Raw genomic sequence first — 23,502 nt, 5'->3', positions numbered from 1 at the left:
ATGTTTTTAAACAGTAGTGAGCATCTTAGTCGTGAAACAAAAAAAATACATATATCCAGGATCCAAAGATTCTGATTCAGCAGGCCTGGAATAAAATCCTGGCCTTTGTATTTTTCTATAAAGGGCAATATGTGATCAGGTGGGCACTCCTAATAGGTTTATTGATTTAAAGAAACTTGATGGTAAATTAAGACTTGAACAAAAAGATAATCAGTCTGTAATACACTTAATTATCTTAAAACTTACTTATTCGGACTTCCACTTAATAAAAAACAAGACCCCCTGCTGCTTTTCCTATTTTGCTTTATCCTTATTCATGATTGGCATTTGAATGCCAATCTCCACAACTTGAGCGCCTAAGAGCTCCCATCATTTTTTAAACGAAGCCTAAGCAATTTAATTAAGATCTACATCTCCTAAAAGAGGGGAAAACACACTCAAAGAAAATGATGCAAAATTGTTATGTGAACGACTCTACTACAATATATTCATTTTATATGCTTTCAAAATAAACAGAAAACCCATTACTATGAGGTCTCCATATGCAAGCCTGGAGCCTGAAAATCTGAAGTCCTGCTTGCCTCTAATCATCTCGCACCCCATGCCTGTGATCGCCATTGTCCCTAATCGTCCAGCAGAGCTTCCCTGGACAATCCCCTCACCCAAACCTGCCATCTTAACTGTTATTATGTGTAATACTCTTATCCCACCCACCACTGTAACTGAACTTATGGTAATGTATACTCCTTGCCCCTGCCCCCACCACTGTAACTGATCTTACTCTGTAAAACCAACTCCTATCCCACTGCCCTTTGCTAATGCCCTTTTTGGCCTTAGCCCACCTGCACCCAGGTGAATAAACAGCGATGTTGCTCACACAAAGCCTGTTTGTGGGGGTCGCTTCATTCAAAGCGTGGTTTTCAACATCTGGTGCGGAAACCTGGGACAGGGGAACTCCTACGGGAAACCAAACCACCATCCCTGTTCTTGTGCTCCCTCTATGAAGAGATCGACCCGATCTGGGGTCATCAGACCAGACCACAGACGCACACCGCCAGCTATTTTGGTAAACAGTCTCTTTTTTGCTTTCCCATTCTTTTGTCTTTCCCTTTCCACTTCCTGCCCCTTTCAGTTTTGTCCTTTTTTCCACCGGAAAGACAAGGAAAATCAGGTAAACCAGGTTCTTCTGTGAGGTTCAGGACCAAAAAAGTCCTATGTAGGTCTCAGATCCAGGGACCCAGTTTTCCCCAGGGGTTTAACTATCGTGAAGATATTCACCCTAGTCACTCGCCCACCAGGCTCATGGCCAATATTGGTGGCAGGTCAACGTAGAGGATGCTCTCTTTGCTCACCAACGAGGAGATTCAATCCAGGCTCAACTAGGGACGCCTGCTGAGTGGCTAGGTTGCATGCCCATTTTCCTTGTCTCTGCTGCCTTTCCAGAACCATGGGCAATCATCCGTCCTCTATCCCTCCCTCCTCTCCGCTGGCCTGTGTTCTAAAAAACCTCAAGCCTCTTCAACTCTCTCCTGACCTAAAACCCAAACGTCTCATCTTCTTCTTTAACACTGCATTCTCTTTACTGGGCCACTGCATGGCCACAATATGAGTTAAACAACGGCTCCGATTGGCCAAAAAATGGCACCTTCAACCTCTCTATTTTAAAATATTTAAACAATTTTTGTCGCAACATGGGCAAATGGTCTGAAATTCCCTACGTCCCAGCATTTTTTTTTTTTTACATACCAATCCCTCCCTAACCTCTACTCCTTCTCTTCCCTTCCGTCTGCCCTCCTTCTTCTGCCAGTAAGCCAGAATCCTCCTTGTCCATCAACCCTTCCAATCTTTCTCCTCTCCACCCGTCCAAACCAGGCCCTAATTCAGGACCTAACCCCATCCCCTAGAGCCTTCTTCCTCTTCCTCTGCCCACAACCCTCCTCTTTATGCCCCTCCTGCCACCTCCCCACCTCATACGTGGCCCAGCTTACAGTTTAGTCCCTAGGCTACCTCCTCTGCCCCTCCCCAGCAATTCCCCCTTCCAGAGGTGGCTGGAGCCAAAGGCATAGTTAGGGTGCACATTCCTTTCTCTTTGTCCAACCTTTCCAAATGGCCACCAGTTGGCTCCTCTTCATCAAATTCTCCAATACTTAACCCAGTCCTATAATCTCACCTGGAGTAACTTAAATGTCATCCTTACTTCTACTCTCACCCCTAAAAAATGCTTAATATGCATTTTAACACCCAATCAGCCCCTAACATTACGATAAGGTACAAAAGTTAGAATCTGGCCCTCAAACCCCACAACAGGAATTAAGCAACCTCACCTTCAAGGTGTTCAATAATAGGGAAAAATCTGCCCAGTGGCAGGGCATCTCAGAACTACAAATGCTTGCCTCTGCCGTAAGACAAACCCCAGCCACACCACTGGCTCACAAAAAATTCAAAGCGCCCAGACTGCAGCGCGTCCAGCCACCCCTTCTGGACCTTGCTTCAACTGTCGGAAACCTGGCCACTGGGCCAAGGAATGCCTGCAGCCCAGAATTCCTCCTAAGCCCTGCCCCGTCTATGCGGCGCGCCCACAGAAAGTCGACTGTCCGACTCACGTCGCTGCTCCCAGAGCTCCTGAAGCTCCAACCCTAGGCTTGGCGGCTAAAGACTAATGCTGCCTGAGCATCTTGGAAGCCCCCGGACCATCACGGACACCAAGCTTTGGGTAACTCCTACGATGGAGGGTATGTCCATCCCCTTCCTAATCAACACAGAGGCCACCCACTCCATGCTGCCTTCTTTTCAAGGACCTGTCTCCTTGGTCTCCATAACTGTGGTGGGAATTGATGGCAAGGCCTCCAGGCCTCTCAAAACTCCCCAGGTCTGGTGTCAATTAGGCCAGCACTCCTTTCCACATTCTTTCCTAATCATCCCCACTTGTCCAGTTCCCCTGTCAGGCCAAGATATCCCAGCAAAACTGTCTGCCTCCTTCACTATTCCTGGGTTACAGCCACGCCTCATTGCCTCCCTCTTCCCTGAACCCATACCTCCCTCAACAGCTCCCCTTATGTCCCCCTACCTTAACCCTAGGGTGTCAAACACTGCCTTCCCATCTGTTGCTACAAGTCGCTCACTCTTCATCATCCCCTTAAAACCTAACCACCCTTACCCTGCCCAAGCCCTAGTACCCCATACCACAGCAGGCTTTAAAAAGTGTAAGCCTGTTATTAGTCATCTATTGCAACATGGCCTTTTAATTCACCCTCCTGCTTCTTCAGCATCTGTACTCTATGGGGTATTGTGTATCCCCTTCCAAAGTCCAAATTTCTTCCCCATCTGTTATAATCTTTTGCCAGCATACACGCGCTCTCCCTGCCAACTGTATCCAGTTAATTTCCCAAACCCCAACCCCATCCACCAAACGACAGCTTCTCTCCTTCCTGTGTGTGGTTGCTACTTTCACCTCTGGATACCAGGTTTTGCTATTCTAACTAAGCCATTGTATAAACTCACTAAAGAAAACTTATCCAACCCTATTAATCCTACATCCTTTCTTCACTCTTCCTTTCGCTCCTTAAAAACAGCTCTAAAAACTGCCTCCTCCCTAGCTCTCCCCCAACTTTTCTCAACCCTTTTCATTATATACTGCTAAAACCCAGGGCTGTGTGGTAGGATTCTTACAGAGAAGCCAGGCCCACAGCCTGTAGCCTTTTTATCCAAACAACTTAACCTAACAGTCCTGGGCTTGACAACACACAACAGCAGCTGCCACCCTAATACTCTTAAAATCCCCCAAAATCATAGGCTATGCCTCATTTACCCTCTAGCTCTTACAATCTCCAAAGTTTTCTCTTTACACCTCACACACTTACTTTCAGCCCCTCGCCTTCTCCACCTTTATGCAGTTGCCCCTACTACTTAAACCACACCTCAAAAAGTCTGTTTCTATCATTTTCTGTCTAACTGTGCTCAAATTCACTGTACTCATTTACTTTTACATGGCCAGTTCTTGTTTAAGTTGCTGGTTTACACTTTTCCACCAGGCAATTACAGCTAATATTTCACCCTTAATCTGGCTCTCGTTCTCTGCTCCTACCCAATCTTGTTAATGAATGTAAGTGGTTGCTTATAAATACCATATGCTTCCTCATACGTCATGAAAACAAAAGCTCTCCCTCCACAGTTACCCCACCAAACACCCTACAACCTTTAACAGCAGCAGCCCTTGCTGGTTCCCTTAGCATTTGGGTCCAAAGCTCCAGAAAAATGTTGCTTTTATGTAAACCAGCCTGACCTTGTATATAATGCCATCAATAAATTAAGAGAGCCCAAAAGCTCACTAATCAGGCAAATGGTTATTCTGAACCTGGCTGGACTGGCTGGACATTGTCTAACTGGGAGTCATGGCTTCTTCCAATCCTTAGTCCTCTGAGACTAACTTTCTCCTTCTTTTATTTAAACCCTGTGTTTTTCCAATTAATCTCTCAATTCCTACAGAATCGTACACAAGCAATGACCAATGAGTCAATACGACAAATGCTCCTTCTAACAATCCCACAATATTACCCCTTTCCCCAAAATCTCCCAGCAGTCTAAATTATTTCCCATTTTTAGGTTTCTGCCCCGCCCCAATCCCGATGGAAGAAGCCTTGAGAATCATCGCCCCCACCCCCTAAAACTTGTTATCACCCCTTCTTCTCTAATTCTTTCTCTCTATATATATATAAAAAGACAGGTATGTCAGGTCTCCATGTGCAAGCCTGGAGCCTGAAAGTCTAAAGTCCTGCTTGCCTCAGCTAATCATATGCCACCCACCCGCCTGCGTTCACCATTGTCCCTAATTGCCCAGCGGAGCTTCTCTGGACAAGCCCCTCACCCCACAATGCCATCTTAACTGTTATTACGATAATACTCTTATCCCACCCACCACTGTAACTGAATTTATGGTAATGTATACTTCTTGTCCCTATCCCCACCATTGTAACTGATCTTACTCTGTAACTTTCCACTGCACACCCCAAACGTATAATCTTAAACATATATAATCTTAAACCATATAAACAGCCATGTTGCTCACACAAAGCCCGTTTGGGGGGGGTCTCTTCATTCAAAGCGCATGTTTTCAACAATTGCAAAGTTAGAATGCATCTAAGAAGCAAAATTACCCTGGCCTAACAGAAAATGAGGTATGCAACAACTTCTGTCAAAAAACAAGAACAACTGTTGAATCTAGCCTCTAGGCTCAACACAAACACTCAGGGACTGAGTTTGGAATTCAGCAACATTAAGTCAATCTGGTGCCAATTTTCATAAAGGCAGCTTTGTTCACCAGAAAGAGCAATCAGAAGACTTAGCACACGCTCTCCTTTTGTCATGTGACCTTGGGCAAATTACTATACTAACCTTTCTAAATCCTATTTTCATCCACTTTCAAAAAGAAACCTTATCTGCTTTCTATTTCAGAGTACAGTTTTGAGAAGCAAATGAGAATGTCTGTGAAAGTGATACAAATTAAGGTATTATTAGAATTATTGAGAAGGCTACAGTCTACAGTTCAGATGCTTCTATTTCAAAACTGAAAATTTTAAGAAATGAGTCCTTTCTCCAAACACCAACGAAAAGTCAGTATATGGAACTCCTCAAATCATTTGAAGATATTAATATTTTGTCTTTCATTTCAGTCGCAAAACTGCAGTTCTCTGTAACTCTATCCCCCTTTTTTTCTAGCTCCCTTATGTACTATACATTAACCCTGAAATTGGCAGCAAGGGACAGTACTGCATATAGATTCTCCTTTTCAGCAAAGAACTTCAACTCCAAAGAGAAACAACACACAAAAGACAAATTTTCATTAAGAATAAAAACACAATTTCCTCCCTGGTAAATTGAGGAAGGGGCTTTTTTAGTTCTAACATTCCACAATCTGTGGATCCTTTCATTTCTTGGCTCCTCATACAAAAATCTGTTAAAACAAATGAAAAGAAAATGGTTCTTTTGTTCGTACTGCTAACTTTTGCATTGGTTCAAGATTAAAAGAAAATCAAATAGAGGCTTTCAGGGTAATAAAACAGTTAATTCACAAGAATGGGAAAAATCCCATCCACCTAATTATTTATTAGTGAAATTAAAACACAAATATTATCTACAGAAGATACCACTCCGACTAGTGAAGATAGTAAACAAAAATACATAGTATTACAACAAATAGAAAAATCAATTAATGTAAATCTGACACAGAAGGGATTGGGTAGGCAAATTCTGGACTCTGAAAACATATTTTGCTTTCCTTGCCTAACACAGCCATGGCTCGTGGTCCCAAGAAGCATCTGAAGCAGGTAGCAGCTCCAAAGCATTTGATGCTGGATAAACTGACTAGTGTGTTTGCTCATCGTCCATCCACCAGTCCCCCCAAGTTGAAAGAATGTCTCCCCTTCATCATTTTCCTAAGGAACAGACTTAAGTATTGCCTGACAGGAGATGAAGCAAAGAAGATTTGCATGCAGTGATTCATTAAGATTGATGGCAAGGTCCAAATTGATATAACCTACCCTGCTGGATTCATGGATGTCACCAGCATTTACAAGACTGGAGAGAATTTCCGTCTGATGTATGTCACTAAGGGTTACTTGCTGTACATCGTATTACACCTGAGGATGCCAAGTATAAGTTGTGCAAAGTGAGAAAAATATTTGCGGGCACAAAAGGAATCCATCATCTGGTGACTGATGAGGCTCACACCATCCGCTACCCTGATCCCCTCCATCAAGGTGAATGATACCATTCAGATTGATATAGAGACTTGCAAGATTACTGATTTCATCAAGTTCGACACTGGCAACCTGTGTATGGTGACTGGAAGTGCTAACCTGGGAAGAATTGGTGTGATTATCAACAGAGAGAGGCACCCTGATCTTTCGACGTGGTTCACATGAAAGATGCCAATGGCAACAGCTTTGCCACTCGACTTTCCAGCAATTTTGTTATTGGCAGGGGCAACAAACCATGGATTTCTCTTCCCCAAGGAAAGGGTGTCCGCCTCACCATTGCTAAAGAGAGAGACAAAAGACTGGCAGCCAAACAGAGCAGTGGGTGAAATGGTCCCTGGGTGACATGTCAGATCTTTGTCCCCGGGTGACAAGTCAGATGTCTGTCCCTGGGTGACACATAATTAAAAATACTGTGGCATGATTAAAAAAAAATTTCATCTCATAGCTAAAATGTAATAATATTATAAACAGAATTTTATCACCATTATAAATCCTAAACTGACTAGACTGAAATTCTTTCAAGCTTGAAAATTCCTTAGATTCCAAAAGAACAGTATCAGTTTTAAAACTAGTTAAGAAACAGGCCTGTAAGCCCAGAACTTTGGAAGGCCAAGGTGGGCGGATCACCTGAGGTCGGGAGTTCAAGACCAGCCTGACCAACATGGAGAAGCCCCGTTTCTACTAAAAATACAAAATTAGCCGGACGTGGTGGCACACGCCTGTAATTCCAGCTACGCAGGAGGCTGGGACAGAAGAATTGCTTGAACCCAGGAGGCAGAGTGTTGCAGTAAGCCGAGATCGAGCCGTTGCACTCCAGCCTGGGCAACAAGAGCGAAACTCGGTCTCAAAAAAAAAAAAAAAAAGAGGTACATAAAAATCTTATAGTGATACAGTTACTGGCTCCTCAATATCTCCTCTAAGATAGTTAATAAGAATCTCGAATCTCACATTTCTAAAACACCACTCTTGATTTCCCTGCTTTAAACCTGCTCCTCCCTCTTGCTTTACCATTTTAGTTCAGCTCAGAGAATCAAGCCTTGATTCCTCTATTTTCCTCACTCTACAGCTAATCCACCAGCAAGTCTTGCTGATCTGACCTCCAAAATATACCCAGAATCCAATCATTTCCCTCGATTTCTGCTGCTCCTACCATGCTGCCTTAAGTGACATCATCTGTCATCTATATTCTAACACCTGGGTCCGTCTTCTATTCTGTCTACAAATAATCCACTCCACAACCTAGAGTGGTATTTTTAAAAACACGAATCTCTCCATATGCCCCAAAAGTTGCCCACTTGCCAGGCAATTTTATTAAAATAAAATTTAACTTTCTTCAGTAAGCCTGTATAAGCGTTCTGTGACTGGCCCACTGACCTCATCTCATTTCACCCTTCCCTCTAGTTCCTTATGCTCTAACTACACTGGCCTTCTTTTGGTCCTTTTTAAAAAAAAAAAAAAAAAAAAAAAAAAAAAAAGGAGGCCAGGCGTTGTGGCTCACGCCTGTAATCCTAGCACTATGGGAGGCCAAGGCAGCGGATCACTTGACATCAAGAGTTCAAGATCAGCCTGGCCAACGGGGTGAAACTCTGTCTCTACTCAAAGTACAAAAATTAGCTGGGCATGGTGGCAGGCACCATGTAGCTTGTAATCCCAGCTACTCAAGAGGCTCAGGCAGGAGAATCACTTGAACCCGGGAGGCAGAGGTTGCAGTGAGCCAAGATCTCGCCACTGCACTCCAGCGTGGGTGACAGACCATGACTCTGTCTCAAAAAATATATATAAATAAAATTTTTAAAAGGAGAAGATGAAAGTAAACGAAGAGAAAGATGATACAAAAAGGTGCAGGCAGTGGTGGGAGGCAGGAAGGGAAGGCAAGGAAGATAAGCATATTCCCACCTTTGAACCTTGGCACTAGCTTATTTCCTCTACCGGGAAACACTCTTCCCCAAGCTGCTGTTCCAAGTAGAGCCTTTCAAAATGTTAACCACAACCCATAGTAAGAAATGTATTCCATAAATTATTCACATTTCTATACAAAACTTTATAAAGCTAAAATAACATAATTTAAATGTGTACTACTATATACACACTTCAATGTTTTTATTCTATTTTGATCTTTAATTTTTTAACGCTTTGTAATACTACAATTAATTTCAAAACCCACTAATTAAGGCACAACCCACAGTTTGAGAAACACTGTACCAGTAATAAAACATTAAACACATGCTATATAATTTGGACATTCCAAAGCACATAGCAAAACATCTGTAACAATGAGTTTCCGATACTTTTGCTCTATAGGTATAGTTTCCTGAAGGTTGCTCTTTTCTCTAGGAAATGAAAGAGTAAAATCTGCCTTCAGCTCTCAGGATTCTACTGACCCCCAAAGTATACACTGGAGGTAACCAATTTCTGGAAAAGTAGCTCCATCATGCAATTAGAATTTCTCCAAAAATAACAGATAACGTCATAACTAAAGTATGGTTAAATTAGAAAGATTATATGGTACCCACAGAACACGTCCACTCGCTTCAACAAGATAAAGCAGGTTAAGTATGCTTTTTTTTTTTTTTTTTTTTTTTTTTGAGATAGAGTTTTGCTTCTTGTTGCCCAGGCTGGAGTGCAATGGTGCAATCCTGGCTCACCAAAACCTCCACCTCCCGAATTCAAGCGCTTCTCCTTCCTCAGCCTCCTGAGTAGTTCGGATTACAGGCATGTACCACCATGCCTGGTTAATTTTTTTTTTTTTTTTTTTTTTTTAGTAGAGATGGGTTTTCTCCATGTTGGTCAGGCTGGTCTCGAACTCCCAACCTCAGTCAATCCGCCCACCTTGGCCTCCCAAAGTGCTGGTATTAGAGGCATGAGCCACCACACCCGGCCAAGTATGCTTTTAAGTGTCAGCAGAAAGACACTAACTATAAAATCAAATAATATTTAAACTAATTTAAGAATAAGAGGCTGGGCACAGTGGCTTATGCCTGTAATCCCAACACTTTGGGAGGCAGAGGCAGGTGGATCACCTGAGGTCAGGAGTTTCAAGACCAGCCTGGCCAACACAGCAAAACCCCACCTCTATTAAAAATACAAAAATTAGCCAGGCGTGGTGGCATGCACCTGTAGTCCCAGCTACTCAGGAGGTTGATCACCTAAACCTGGGAGGTGGAGGTTGCAGTGAGCAGAGATCACACCACTGCACTCCAGCCTGGGTGGCAGAGCAAGACTTCATCTCAAAAAATTAATAATAATAATAAAAAATAAGAGATTTCAAGTTATCCAGAAGAAAAAAAAATAAAAATGTACAAGTTTCCTTCTTACCACCCCATCCTCCCTCCAGCAATGGACCCATACTTTTTTTTTTTCGTGTCTTCCCCTCTGTCACATCCTCCAAACTTTTTCCTTTGTTTACCACTCTTCCAACTTACTTTTTTATCATGGGAAGATACAACAGATGCCTCTAACATAGGCTCCAAATCTCCTTGGTGGCTGTCATTATCACCTCTCCTTGTACCATCAAGTTGGTGCCCTTTTCTGAGCCTTATATCTGGCTCTGGAGTCCTGCTGCACCCCAATCGGTTTTCTGTTGGCTCGTTCATGGGATACCCAAGCCTTTCTTACAAACAGCTCTGTCTTTCTGTCCCTCCTTCTTGGGAGAATGACTTTCAGGAGAGTGAGTTGATCCTAAGAAGATAAAAGTTTTGAAAAAATGCATTAAAGGAGTGCTGGGGGAAGATATCAATTATATTATTATATATCCAAATGAAGAATACTCAGCAATCAATAATAATAAAAGAATAATGTATTTAAAAGCTACATTTTTGACAGGGAAGATAACCAAAAATCTCTTTTTAAATGAAAAACACAGGATACAAGTCAGCATGAATATTATGTTCCCACTTACATGTTATAAAAATATGTAATTATATGTAAGTGCATATGTACTAGAATAATTAATGAAAAATATTTAAAAACCATGTTATTGGTACAGAAGAACACAGGGAAGAACCTAGGGTCTGAAGTGAGAAGAATACTTACTTTGTTCTGCCTGCATTTTTTTTTTTAACCATATGTCATACTACGTGTTTAATTTAAAAAAAGAATATAATATATACAATTAGAATTCTAAATACTAATTGTAAGAATTATTAGAAAGAATTGTACTAGAAAGAATATATGTAGGTTTATATATTATAGGTGGGCTTTACATACCCAATCTCATTTAAACATCACAATGACCCTATAGGGTATTTTTATTTCTAATACACAGGTAAAGGAAAACAAAATTCACCATACTGTATAAAAAGTAAACAAAGTCTTCAAATTTATACAGCACACATTATCAATAATATTTTGTATTCAAAAGGCTTAATGTCTTAAATTTCAATTTTTTTTTAGTTATTCTGAACTCTAACTAGACTACCCTAGAAGGAAGAAACTCAGGACCAACACGTACACGTTTTACATCCATCTGGGTTTCCAGAAAGTGCTATGCATATAAATGTTTAATTAATATTTGATAACATTTCAATGTTCTTAAGTGGCAAGAACATTTTCAGAAATTATTAATCTCTCTCTAAACTGGAGTGCAGCAAGTAAGTCCAAGGAGTTCAAGCTTTACGAGTCCTTGGCACTCTACCTCTTAACTCATGGTACACAAGCTTATTTTAGAAACCTCGTTGAATATCCAATTAAGGATTATCACAGCCAATCCAACCAGAAATACCAAACCAGGAAAAGATAATATGCTAGCTAATAAATTCCATGCGGTTCCAAGTTCTCAGCGGGGAAAGGAGGTGCAGGGCAAAGTGGGAGAGCCTAGATACTATACAAAGAAGATAATAGGTGGATTTAGCGTTCATATATATGGATACATAGACTAAGAATTAGTCAAAGAATCAGAATTAGAGTAAGAATAGTCAACTGTTGGTTTCATAAATCATGTGAGTTTGCTGTAGGATTTCTCAAAGAGTTTTCAAAGTATGTAGGGCAAGAACAAACAAAAATCTAAGGATCACCAAATCTGGGCATGTACCTAGCCAAGCACATTATACTACTAAGATTATAAATTATGCCCATTTCTGAAAGAGGAAACAATACTAATAATGGCTTCTATTTAATTATATTATTTAAAGCTCACAAAGCTATTCACAAACACCATTTCATTTTGTTTCAGGAGAGAGGCAGCAAAAATCTACTGAGAATCAACAAAGGTAATAAATTCTGTATCAAGTAATTTACATGTGGTACTTCATACCATCTTTAAATACAGCCCTCTGAGGTACTATTGTCCTCTAACAACAGATGAAGAAACTGAGAATTAGAGATTGGATAACTTATTCAAGGTCATTAGGATAAAAAAGGAACAGCTATGTTACACCCATATTTCTGAACCTCATAGAGTTCATGTGCTTTCCACTGCTCAACAAAATTAAGACTGAGATGAGTAAAAGATAAGAAATTGAACTCTAAAGTTAGTTGGTTTATATCACAAGAAAACTACAGAGTCAGGATCTGGATGTTCAAACTGTAACAAGTAGAATAAAGCTTTGTAAAGTGTTCTTGAAGTATCACCACACTAGGTTGGGCACAGTGGCCCATGCCTGTAATCCCGGCACTTAGAGAGCCCACGGTGGGAGGATCACTTGAGCCCAGGAGGTGGAGGTTACAACAAGCCAAGATTAGCCACTGTACTCCAGCCTGGGCAACAGAGCGAGACCTTATCTTTGGGGGGAAAAAAAAAAAAGGAAAGAAAAACACCACCACACCAAACTTCTCTATCAGCAGGAACTATATACAGAAAAAGAAAAGGAAAAGGAAAAGGTAGGGGAGAAGGGAGGGGAAGGGGAGGAAGGGAGGAGGAGGGGGGAAGGGAGGGAAGGAGGGGGAGGGGAGGGAAGGAGAGAGAGGGGGAAGGGAGGGTCACCACACCAAGCTTCTCATCAGCAGGAGCTATATATGGAGAAACGTTGCTCATTTATGAGACTATAAACGCACGGTCGGGCAGGCACAGTGGCTGACACCTGTAATCCCAGCACTTTGGCTAGCTGTGGCAGGAGGATCACTTGAGCCCAGCAGTCTGAAACTAGCTTGGGCAATAAAGCAAGACCCACCTCTACCAAAAAAAAAAAAAAAAAAAAAAAAAAAAATTACACACACACACACACACACACACACATATATTTTTTTTTAATTAGCTGGATGTGGTGGCATATGGCTGGTGGCTGTAGTCCTAGCTAAGCTACTCAAGAGGCTGAGGTGGGAGGCTCACTTGAGCCCATGAGTTCGAGGTTACACTGAGCTCTATTGGCACTACTACACTCCAGCCTGAGTAACGAAGACCATGTCTCTTAACAAAAAATAAAAAACGGAAATGCTCCATTAATTAGAATTGTTTTATAATTATCATCTCAGAAAAAGAAATCAAATTACAAGAAATAAGATTTCCCCTATAATTTTTTAAGGATCCTCCTTAAAATAAAATCAACTTTCCAGGAAAATCTTGAGATCGATATACATTCCTATCAGTGTTTTCTAAATTGACAAGTATGATAAAATACGAATGAAGAAAATAAAAAGTACTGCAAAATCTACAAAGAAATCCAATATTCACCACTCTATAGGAAGCAGAAAGGCCTATAATATAGACTTCAACAACAGAATTGTTGAAGTAAAAGCATTTATGTCGACCTTCAGGTTCCCATAAATTTAACAAAGCAGAATACCCCAATGCTAGAACACATTAGAGACCTGAAATTTACTATATATTTTACTTTATTTGCATTCTACCTACTGAAATAAAATGAATTCCTACTATGCAGTTTACTTTATTTGCAGTGCCTTGGGAAAAAAAAAGCAAACAAGTCTAAGAGTCTAAAGCGAGAAGTAAGGACAGTATTATTTATGACCAGCATTATTTAACTCTATCCTGGAAGTCTTAGATAATTAAATAAGAAAAAAAATGCGTATAAAAATTGGAAAGAAAAAGGTAAACTATAACTAGTTGCAGATTATATGACTCTTTTATCTATAAAACTCAGGAGAATCAACTAAAGAGAAATTTATGAATAAGAAAAATCATCAATGTGATTGGGCATGAAATTGATATATGGATTTCAACAGCCTTCATCCCAAAACCCCACAATATTTGGTCATTATAGAAGAAGAATATATTACAATAGAAAAAAAATAAAACACTTCAAAACAAATCTTAAAATGTTACTGAGGATCTACAAAACAAATTTCTAGAGATAATGAGTTCAGCAAGCGATCAAGATCAACACTCAAATATCAACCACATTTATTGATATTTGTGATCCTCCCACCTTGGCCTCCTAAAGTGCTGGAATTAAAAAGCATGAGCCACTGTGCCTAATCATCATTTACTGTTCTATGTATTAACAATAAACATGTAGAAACTGAAATTTTAAACAATACCATTTACAACTGCTCCATAGAAAATTAAATAATTTAAGTATATACTCAGCTAAACATGTGTAGGCTCTGTATGCTAAAAATTCCAAAAGACTGATGAAAGAAATTAGAAATCTAAACAAATACAAGAGACTGAGGCAGGAAGATCACTTGAGGCCAGGAGTTTGAGACGAGGAGCTTCAGACCAGCCTGGGCAACAAGACCATGTCACTAAAAATAACAAAACACCGAGATTTGTGGCAAGTACCTGTGTAGTCCAGGTATTCAAGAGGATGGGAGATTCTGCCTCAAAAAAAAAAAAAAAAAAAAAAAAAAAAAGAGAGAGAATGGGGTGAGAGAATTGCTTGAGTCCAGAAGTTCGAGGCTGCAGTGCGCTATGATGACACCACTGCACTCCAGCCTGGGCAACAGCGTGACAACCCACTTATAAAAAAGAAAGAAAGAAAAAGAAAAAACCCTAAACAAATAGCAATATATTTATTACGTTCTTAGCAATATACTAAGACTCAGTAAAGATGTTATTCTCTCCAATTGTTCTATTGATTAATACAATTCCTATCAAGATCCCAGCAAGGATTTTTGTAGATATAAACTCATTATAAAACTTACATGGAAGGCAAAGCTCCAAAATAGCTAAAACATTTGAAAAAGAATCAAGTGGAAAGAATTCCATTACCTGACTGAAGGCTAACCACATAGCTAGTCAAGACAGTGTGGTATGGGCAAAAGAACAGACACAGAGTGACAGAACAGAACAGAGAACCCAGAAATGACCCACACAAGTATGCCTGTTATTTTACTTTGATGCTATGATATATATTGGTCTTCGTCCTTCGTTCCTGGCTTTAACTCCCATACCCTTTATTCCAGTCTTTCATTATAATGTTGAAAGTGCTAGGCTTCAGGGGCAGGCCTCTGACTTTTCTCTTGCCCTCCTTCCATGCTTAATGTTCCCCTGCCTTTTTTATTGTGGGTCTCAAAACTCTCATGGAGGGTCCCATCTTATACCCTTGGGGAAGGAATGCTGATGTCATGAAGCTTCCATAAAAACCCAACAGGACAGGGTCTTCAAGACAACTAAACACAAAGGTTCCTGAAGGGTGGCACACCCAGGGCGGACATGAAAGCTACATGACCCTTCCCCCATACATCTCCCTGCATGTCCCTTCATCTGTAACTTTTGCAATCAATATCCTTTATAATAAACCAGTAAACGTAAGTAAGTGTTTCCCCGAGTTCTGGGTGCCGGTCCAGCAAATTAATGAACCCAAAGAGGAAGCCATGGGAACCCCAACATGAAGCCGGCTGGTCAGAAGTTCTGGAGGCCCTGACTTATGATTCTGGTGTGTGTACTGGGGGAGCAGTCTTGGGTACGGAGCCCTCAGCCTGTGGGATCTGATAGCACTGACCCAGAGACAGTGTCGAACTGAATTAGAAGACACTCAGGCTGCTGTCTGCTGCTTGGTGTATGGGGAAAACCACCCCACGCACGTGATTACAGAAGTCTTCTTTCGTGTTGATGATTGTTGTGGTATGAGAGTAAAGGAAAAACAGTTTGAGGAGAGTTTTTCCCTAAACACGTTTACAAATATCCAAAGCAATTCAATAATGGAAGGATAACCTTTTCAATAAACGGTGCTGAAATAATTGAACATCCTTAGGCAAAATATTTAAAAAAAAAAAACAACAAAACCTCACCTAAAAATTTAGGTCAGACTTCATACAAAAATTAACTCAAAATGAATCATAGACTTAAATGTAAAATGCAAAACTATACTTTTATTTTTAAAAGTTTTAACTTTTATTAAAAACACAGGGGAAAATCTAGAGCTAGGTAAAGAAGTCTGAGACTTGAATCCAAAAGCACAAACTGTAATAGGAAAAACTATGATAAACTGGATTTTATCAAAATGAACTTTTCTGTGAAAGATCCTGTTAAAATGTTGAAAAGACAAGTTAGACTAGAAGAAAATATTTGCACATCACATAACCAACACAGACAGGACTATCTAAACTAAATAAAAACCTCTACAAACGAAACAGCACACAAACTAACAATCAAACCAGAAAATGGAAAATAACATGAACAAACATTTCACCAAAGAGGATAGATATACTGATGGCAAATAACCACACGGAAAGATGTTCAACATAGGCCAGGTATGGTGGCTCACACATGTAATCCAAGTGCTGTGGGAGGACAGCTTGAGGCCAGAAGTTCAAGACCAGCCTGGGCAACATACCAAGACCCATCTCTTAAAAAAAACACCAGGCACAGTGGCTCACGCCTGTAATCCCAGCTCTTTGGGAGGCTGAGGCAGGCACATCACTTGACGTCAGTAGTTGAAGACCAGCCTGGCTAACAAGGTGAAACCCCATTTCCTTTATAAAAAAAAAAAAAAAAAAAAAAAAAAAAGCTAAGAAAATTAGCCAAGTGGTGGCACATGCCTGCAGTCCTACTTCTGCAAGAGGCTGAGGGGGGAGGATTACTTCAGCCCAGAAGGTTGGAAGCTGCAGGGAGCTCTGATCATGTCGCTGCACTCCAGCATGGACAACAGCAAAATGCAAATTAAAAACACAATGCTGGAGATCCAAGATGGCCGAATAGAAGAAACAGCTCCAGAGTGCAGTTCCCAGCAAGAACAGCACAGAGAGTGAGTGCTCACCACATTTCCAAACAAGTATTCACCACCCACAGACCAGGAGATTATTCCTGGCCAAAAAGGCCACAAGTTTTCAGCGCCATGGTTTCAGCCTGTGCCACGTTGGCGCACAGAAACTCGCACAAGTCTGGGCGGCTTTTTTGACTGGTGCCTGGAATGCCTGAGAGACAGAGCCGCCCATTCAACTGAAGAGGGAGGGGGCTGAGACAGGGAGCCAGGAGATATGGCTCTGCGGTTACCACCCCCACAAAACAAGCAATCTGAAATGCTCTGGATAGAGAGTTTCACAGCAAGCGCAGCTGGACCCAGGACCATCCAGCTCAGAGGTGTGAAGGGCATCCCCCACTACCAACACAGTCCACCACTACTGAGGCAGTTCACACAGCAGCTGGGAAGAACCTGCAGCAGCTCAGCAACACCTCTGCTGGCAGACTGTGACTAGACTACTCCATGCGGGGCAGGGCATCTATGTAAAAAGGCAGCAGCACGACAGGAACTTATAAATAAAGCCGACCTTCCTAGGACAGAGCACCTGGGAAAAGAGGCAGTTAAGAGTTCAGCTGCAGCAGACTTAAAGGTACCTGCCCAGAAGCTCTGCACAAAAAAGTGGTGCTCCCAGCACAGCACTTGAGCTCCCATAAAGGACCAACTGTCTCCTCAAGCAACTTCCCAAACCCCATATACCCAAAGAGACACCTCATAAAGGAGAGCTCAGGCTGACATCTGGTGGGTACCCTTCTGGGATGAGGATAGCAGAGGAAGAAACTGGTGGCAACCCTTGCTGTTCTGCAGCCCCCGCGGGTGATCCCCAGGTGAGCAGGGTCTGGAGCGGACCTCCAGCAGTCCTGCAGTAGAGGGGCCTGACTGTTAGAAGGAAAACTAAGAAGCAGAAAGAAATAGCTTCAACGTCAACAAAAAGGACTCAGAGATCCCACCCAAAAGTCACCAACTACAAAGACCACAGGTAGATAAAACCACTAAGATGGGAAGAAACCAGCGCAAAAAGGATGAGAACCCCAAAAACCAGAACACCTCTCCTCCTCCAAGGGATCACAACTCCTCACCAGCAAGGGATCAAAGATGGATGGAGAATGACTCTAATGAATTGACAGAATCAGGCTTCAGAAGGTGAGCAGTAACATTCTCAGAGCTAAAAGAACATGTGCTAACCCAATGCAAAGAAACTAAAAACCTAGAAAAAAGGTTAGATGAGATGCTAACTAGAATAAACAGCTTAGAGAAGAATATAAACAACTCGATGGAGCTGAAAAACATAACACTAGAACTTCGCAAAGCATACACAAGTTTCAATAGCCAAATCGACCAAGCAGAAGAAAGGATATCAGAGACTGAAGATCAACTCAATAAAATAAAGGGAGAAGGCAAGAATAGAGAAAAAAGAGTGAAAAGAAATAAAGCCTCCAAGAAATATGGGATTATGTGAAAAGATCTAATCTACGTTTGATAGGTGTACCTGAATGTGACAGAGAGAATGAATCCAAGCTGGAAAACACTCTTCAGGATATTATCCAGGAGAACTTCCCCAACCCAGCAAGGCAAGCCAATATTCAAGTTCAGGAAATACAGAGAACACCACAAAGATATTCCTCAAGAAGAGCAACCCCAAGGCATATAATCGTCAGATTCACAAAGGTTGAAATGAAGGAAAAAATGCTAAGGGCAGCAAGACAGAAAGGTCAGGTTACCCATAAAGGGAAGTCCATCAGACTCACAGCGGATCTCTCAGCAGAAACACTACAAGCCAGAAGAGAGTGGGAGCCAATATTCAACATCCTTAAAGAATTTTCAACCTAGAATTTCATATCCAGCCACACTAAGCTTCATAATCAAAGGAGAAACAAAATCCTTTAGGGACAAGCAATTGCTGAGAGATTTCGTCACCACCAGGCCTACCTTACAAGCGCTCCTGAAAAGAAGCACTAAACAAGGAAAGAAACAACCAGTACCAGCCACTCCAAACACTTACCAAATGGTAAAGACCACAGACATAATGAAGAAAATGTGTCAACTAACGGGCAAAACATTCAGCTAGCATCAAAATGACAGGATCAAATTCACACGTAACAATATTAACCTTAAATGTAAATGGACTAAATGCCCCATTTAAAAGACACAAGACTGGCGAATTGGATAAAAAGTCAAAACCCATCGGTGTGCTGTATTCAGGAAACCCATCTCATGTACAAGGACACACATAGGCTAAAAATAAAGGGATGGAGGAAGATTTATCAAGCAAATGGAGAGCATAAAAAAGCAGGAGTTGCAATCCTAGTCTCTGATAAAATGGACTGTAAACCAACAAAGTTCAAAAGAAACAAAGAAGGGCATTACATAATGGTAAAAGGATCAATGCATCAAGAAGAATTAACGATCCTAAATATATATGTGCCCAGTACAGGAACGCCCAGGTACATAAAGCAAGTTCTTAACAAACTACAAAGAAACTTAGACTCCCACACAATAATCGTGGGAGACAACACTCCATTGTCAACATTAGATCAATGAGACAGAAAATTAACAAGGATATCCAAGACTGGAATGCAGATCTGGACCAAGCGGACCTAACAGACAACTACAGAAATCTCCACCACAAATCCACAGAATATACATTCTTCTCAGCACCACATGGCACCTACTCTAAAATTGACCACATAATTGGACGTAAATTACTCCTCAACAAATGCAAAAGAACAGAAATCGTAACAAACAGTTTCTCAGACCACAGGGCAATCAAATTAGAACTCAGAATTAAGAAGCTAACTCAGAACTGCACAACTTCATGGAAACTGAATGTCTACTAGATAAACAATGAAATGAAGGCAGACATAAAGATGTTCTTTGAAACCAACGAGAATGAAGACACAACATACCAACGCACCAGAATCTCTGGGACACATTTAAAGCAGTGTCTAGAGGGAAATTTATAGCAATAAATGCCCACCAGAGAAGAGAGGAAAGATCTAAAATCAACACCCTATAGTCAAAATTGAAAGAGCTAGAGGAGCAAGACCAAAAAAACTCAAAACCTAGCAGAAGACAAGAAATAACTAAGAGCAAAGCAGAACTGAAGGAGATAGACACAAAAAAATCCTTCAAAAAATCAATAAATCCAAAAGCTGGTTTTTTGAAAAGATCAACAAAATAGACCACTAGCCAGATTAATAAAAAAGAAAAGGGAGAGGAATCAATAGATGCAATAAAAAACGATAAAGGGGATATCACCACTGACTCCACAGAAATACAAATTACAATCAGAGATTACTATAAACAACTCTATGCACATAAACCAGTAAACCTGGAAGAAATGGATAAATTCCTGGATACCTGCACCCTCCCAAGCCTAAACCAGGAAGAAGTTGAAACCTTGAACAGACTGATAACAACGGCTGAAGTTGACGTAGCAATTAATAGCCTACCAACCAAAAAAAGCCCAGGTCCAGACAGATTCACAGCTGAATTCTACCAGACATACAAAGTGGAGCTGGTACCATTCCTTCTGAAATTATTCCTAACAATCCAAAAAGAGGGAATCCTTCCCAAATCATTTTATGAGACCAACATCATCCTGATACCAAAACCTGGCAGAGACACAACAAAAAAAGCAAACTTCAGGCCAATATCCATGATGAATATAGATGCAAAAATCTTCAATAAAATACTGGCAAACTGATTGCAACAGCACATCAAAAAGCTTAGCCACCATGATCAAGTAGGCTTCATCCTGGGGATGCAAGGCTGGTTCAACATACACAAGTTTATAAACATAATCCACCACATAAACAGAACCAAAGACAAAAACCACATGATTATCTCAACAGATGCAGAGATGGCCTTCAACAAAATTCAACAGCCCTTTATGCTAAAAACTCTCAATAAACTAGGTATCAAAGGAATGTATCTCAAAATAACAAAAGCTATTTAAGACAAACCTACAGCCAGTACCATACTGAATTGGCAAAAACTGGAAGCATTCCCTTTGAAATCCAGCACTAGACAAGGATGCCCTCTGTCACCACTACTATTCAATACAGTACTGGAAGTTCTAGCCACAGCAATTAGGCAAGAAAAAGAAATAAAGGGTATTCAATTAGGAAAAGAGGAAGTGAAATTGTCTCTGTTTGCAGATGACATGATTGTATATTTAGAAGACCCCATCATCTCAGCCCAAAATCTCCTTAAACTGATAAGCAACTTCAGCAAAGTCTCAGGATACAAAATCAATGTGCAGAAATCACAAACATTTCTATACACCAGTAACAGACTAACAGAGAGCCAAATCATGAGTGAACTCCCATTCACAACTGCTACAAAGAGAATAAAATAACTAGGAATACAACTAACAAAGGATGTAAAGGACCTCTTCAAGAAGAACTACAAACCACTGCTCAACAAAATAAGAGAGGACACAAACATATGGAGAAACATTCCATGCTCATGGTCAGGAAGAATCAACATCATGAAAATGGCCATACTGCCCAAAGTAATTTATAGATTCAATGCTATCCCCATCAGGCCACCACTGACCTTCACAGAACTGGAAAAAACCACCTTAAACTTCACATGGAACCAAAAGAGAGCCCACATAGCCAAGACAATCCTAAGCAAAAAGAACAAAGCCAGAGGCATCACACTACCTGATTTCAAACTATACTACAAAGCTACAGTAATCAAAACAGCATGGTACTGGTACCAAAACAAAGACATAGACCAATGGAACAGAACAAAGGCCTTGGAGGCAATGCCATATATCTACAACCATCTGATCTTTGACAAACCTGGCAAAAACAAGCAATGGGGAAAGGATTCCCTGCTTAATAAATGGTGTTGGCAAAACTGGCTAACAGTGTGCAGAAAGCAGAAACTGGACCCCTTCCTGACACCTTACACTAAATTAACTCCAGATGGATTAAAGACTTAAACATAAGACTTAACACGACAAAAACCCTAGAAGAAAACCTAGGCAAAACCATTCAGGATATAGGCATAGGCAAGGACTTCATGACTAAAACACCAAAAGCATTGGCAACAAAAGCAAAAATAGACAAATGGGATCTAATTAAACTCCAGAGCTTCTGTATAGCAAAAGAAACAATCATTAGAGTGAGTCAGTAACCAACAGAATGGGAAAAAATTTTTGCAATCAACCCATCTGACAAAGGGCTAATATCCAGAATCTACAAAGAACTAAAACAGAATTACAAGAAAAAAAACAAACAAACCCATCCAAAAGTGGAAGGATATGGACAGACACTTTTCAAAAGAAGACATTTATGAGGCCAACAAACATACGAAAAAATGCTCATCATCACTGATTATTAGAGAAATGCAGATCAAAACCACATTGAGATACCACCTCACGCCAGTCATAATGGTGATCATTAAAAAATCTGGAGACAACAGATGCTGGAGAGGATGTGGAGAAATACGAACACTTTTACACTGTTGGTGGGAGTGTAAACTAGTTCAACCACTGTGGAAGACAGTGTGGCGCTTCCCCAAGGACTCAGAAATACAAATTCCATTTAACCCAGCAATCCCATTACTGGGTATATACCCAAAGGATTATAAATCATTCTATATTTATAAAGACACATGCACATGTATGTTCATACCAGCACTGTTTAAAATAGCAAAGACCTGGAACCAACCCAAATGCCCATTGACAACAGACTGGACAAGGAAAATGTGGCACATATACACCATGGAATACTATGCAGCCATAAAAAACGATGAGTTTGTGTCCTTTGTAGGAACATGGATGAATATGGAAACCATCATTCTCAGCAAACTGACACAAGAACAGAAAATCAAACAACACATGTTCTCACTCATAGGCAGGTATTGAACAATGAGAACACACAGACACAGGGAGGTGAGCATCACACACTGGGGTCTGTTGGGGGTGGCCAAGGGAGGGACAGCAGGGGCATGGGGAGGTCGGAGAGGGATAACATCAGGAGAAATGCCAGATGTAGGTGATGGGGGGATGGAGGCAGCAAACCACATTGCCATGTATGTATCTACGCAACAATCCTGCATGATCTGCACACGTATCCCAGAACCTAAAGTACAATTTAAAAAAAATTTTTTTTAATCTAGCCTGGGAACATGGCAAAACCCTTAAAACACACACACACACACACACAATGCTGTGTTACAAAAACCTAATCAGAATGACTAAACTTTTTTAAGAGTGGTAACAACAATGAGTGACTTCTGGCATGTATAACAGTGTAAAGAGTTCCACTGGCCTGCTCCCAAGAGAAACTTGTAAAAACTATTTTTAAAAACCATCAAAAGCCTCTGGAATTGGTCCAAAAGGCAAACAGCATATGAAGAAACATCTATTCAAGGACATCTAGAAAATTCAGTAAGAAAGGCAAAAGTCTGTGATAGTTCAACCTCTTTTTTCCTTCCCACTCTCTTCCCAGCTCAGAAAAGACTCCACTCCATTCTGCAGCAGGCAAAAACAGAGGGTTCCCTCTGCCCCCAGCACCCAGGTAACAGGATTTCTTCCCCAGACATACAAGACATCAATACTTCCCAACCTTCCCCAGCTACCTATTGCTGTGGCTAAGTCCTTCATGAATACAGTTTAGAAGTGGAGGCTTCCTTCTGCCCAAACCCCACTTGTG

The 23,502-nt window shown here is 40.9% G+C and overlaps 1 protein-coding gene across 2 annotated transcripts in view; it reads right to left on the bottom strand.

Moving 5' to 3' along the window:
• ADIPOR2 (adiponectin receptor 2) overlaps positions 1-23,502 on the bottom strand; it is a 94,709-nt gene that overhangs the window by 30,913 nt on the left and 40,294 nt on the right. Inside the window, exon 2 of one of the 2 annotated variants that reach the window (XM_032254462.1) lies at positions 10,178-10,433. In XM_032254462.1, the coding sequence (XP_032110353.1) occupies positions 10,178-10,348 (171 nt within the window). In that variant the 5' untranslated portion in view covers positions 10,349-10,433. Of the gene's footprint in view, positions 1-6,536; positions 6,636-10,177; positions 10,434-23,502 lie in introns of those variants that run through there. The other variant, XM_032254464.1, reaches the window with a different exon arrangement.

This window comes from Sapajus apella, unplaced genomic scaffold (genome assembly GCF_009761245.1).
Source record: "Sapajus apella isolate SASKATOON/1434 unplaced genomic scaffold, GSC_monkey_1.0 scaffold86, whole genome shotgun sequence".
NCBI lineage: Eukaryota > Metazoa > Chordata > Mammalia > Primates > Cebidae > Sapajus > Sapajus apella.
The sequence above is the reverse complement of the archived record's forward strand: the minus strand, read 5'-3'. Positions and strand labels throughout refer to the sequence as shown.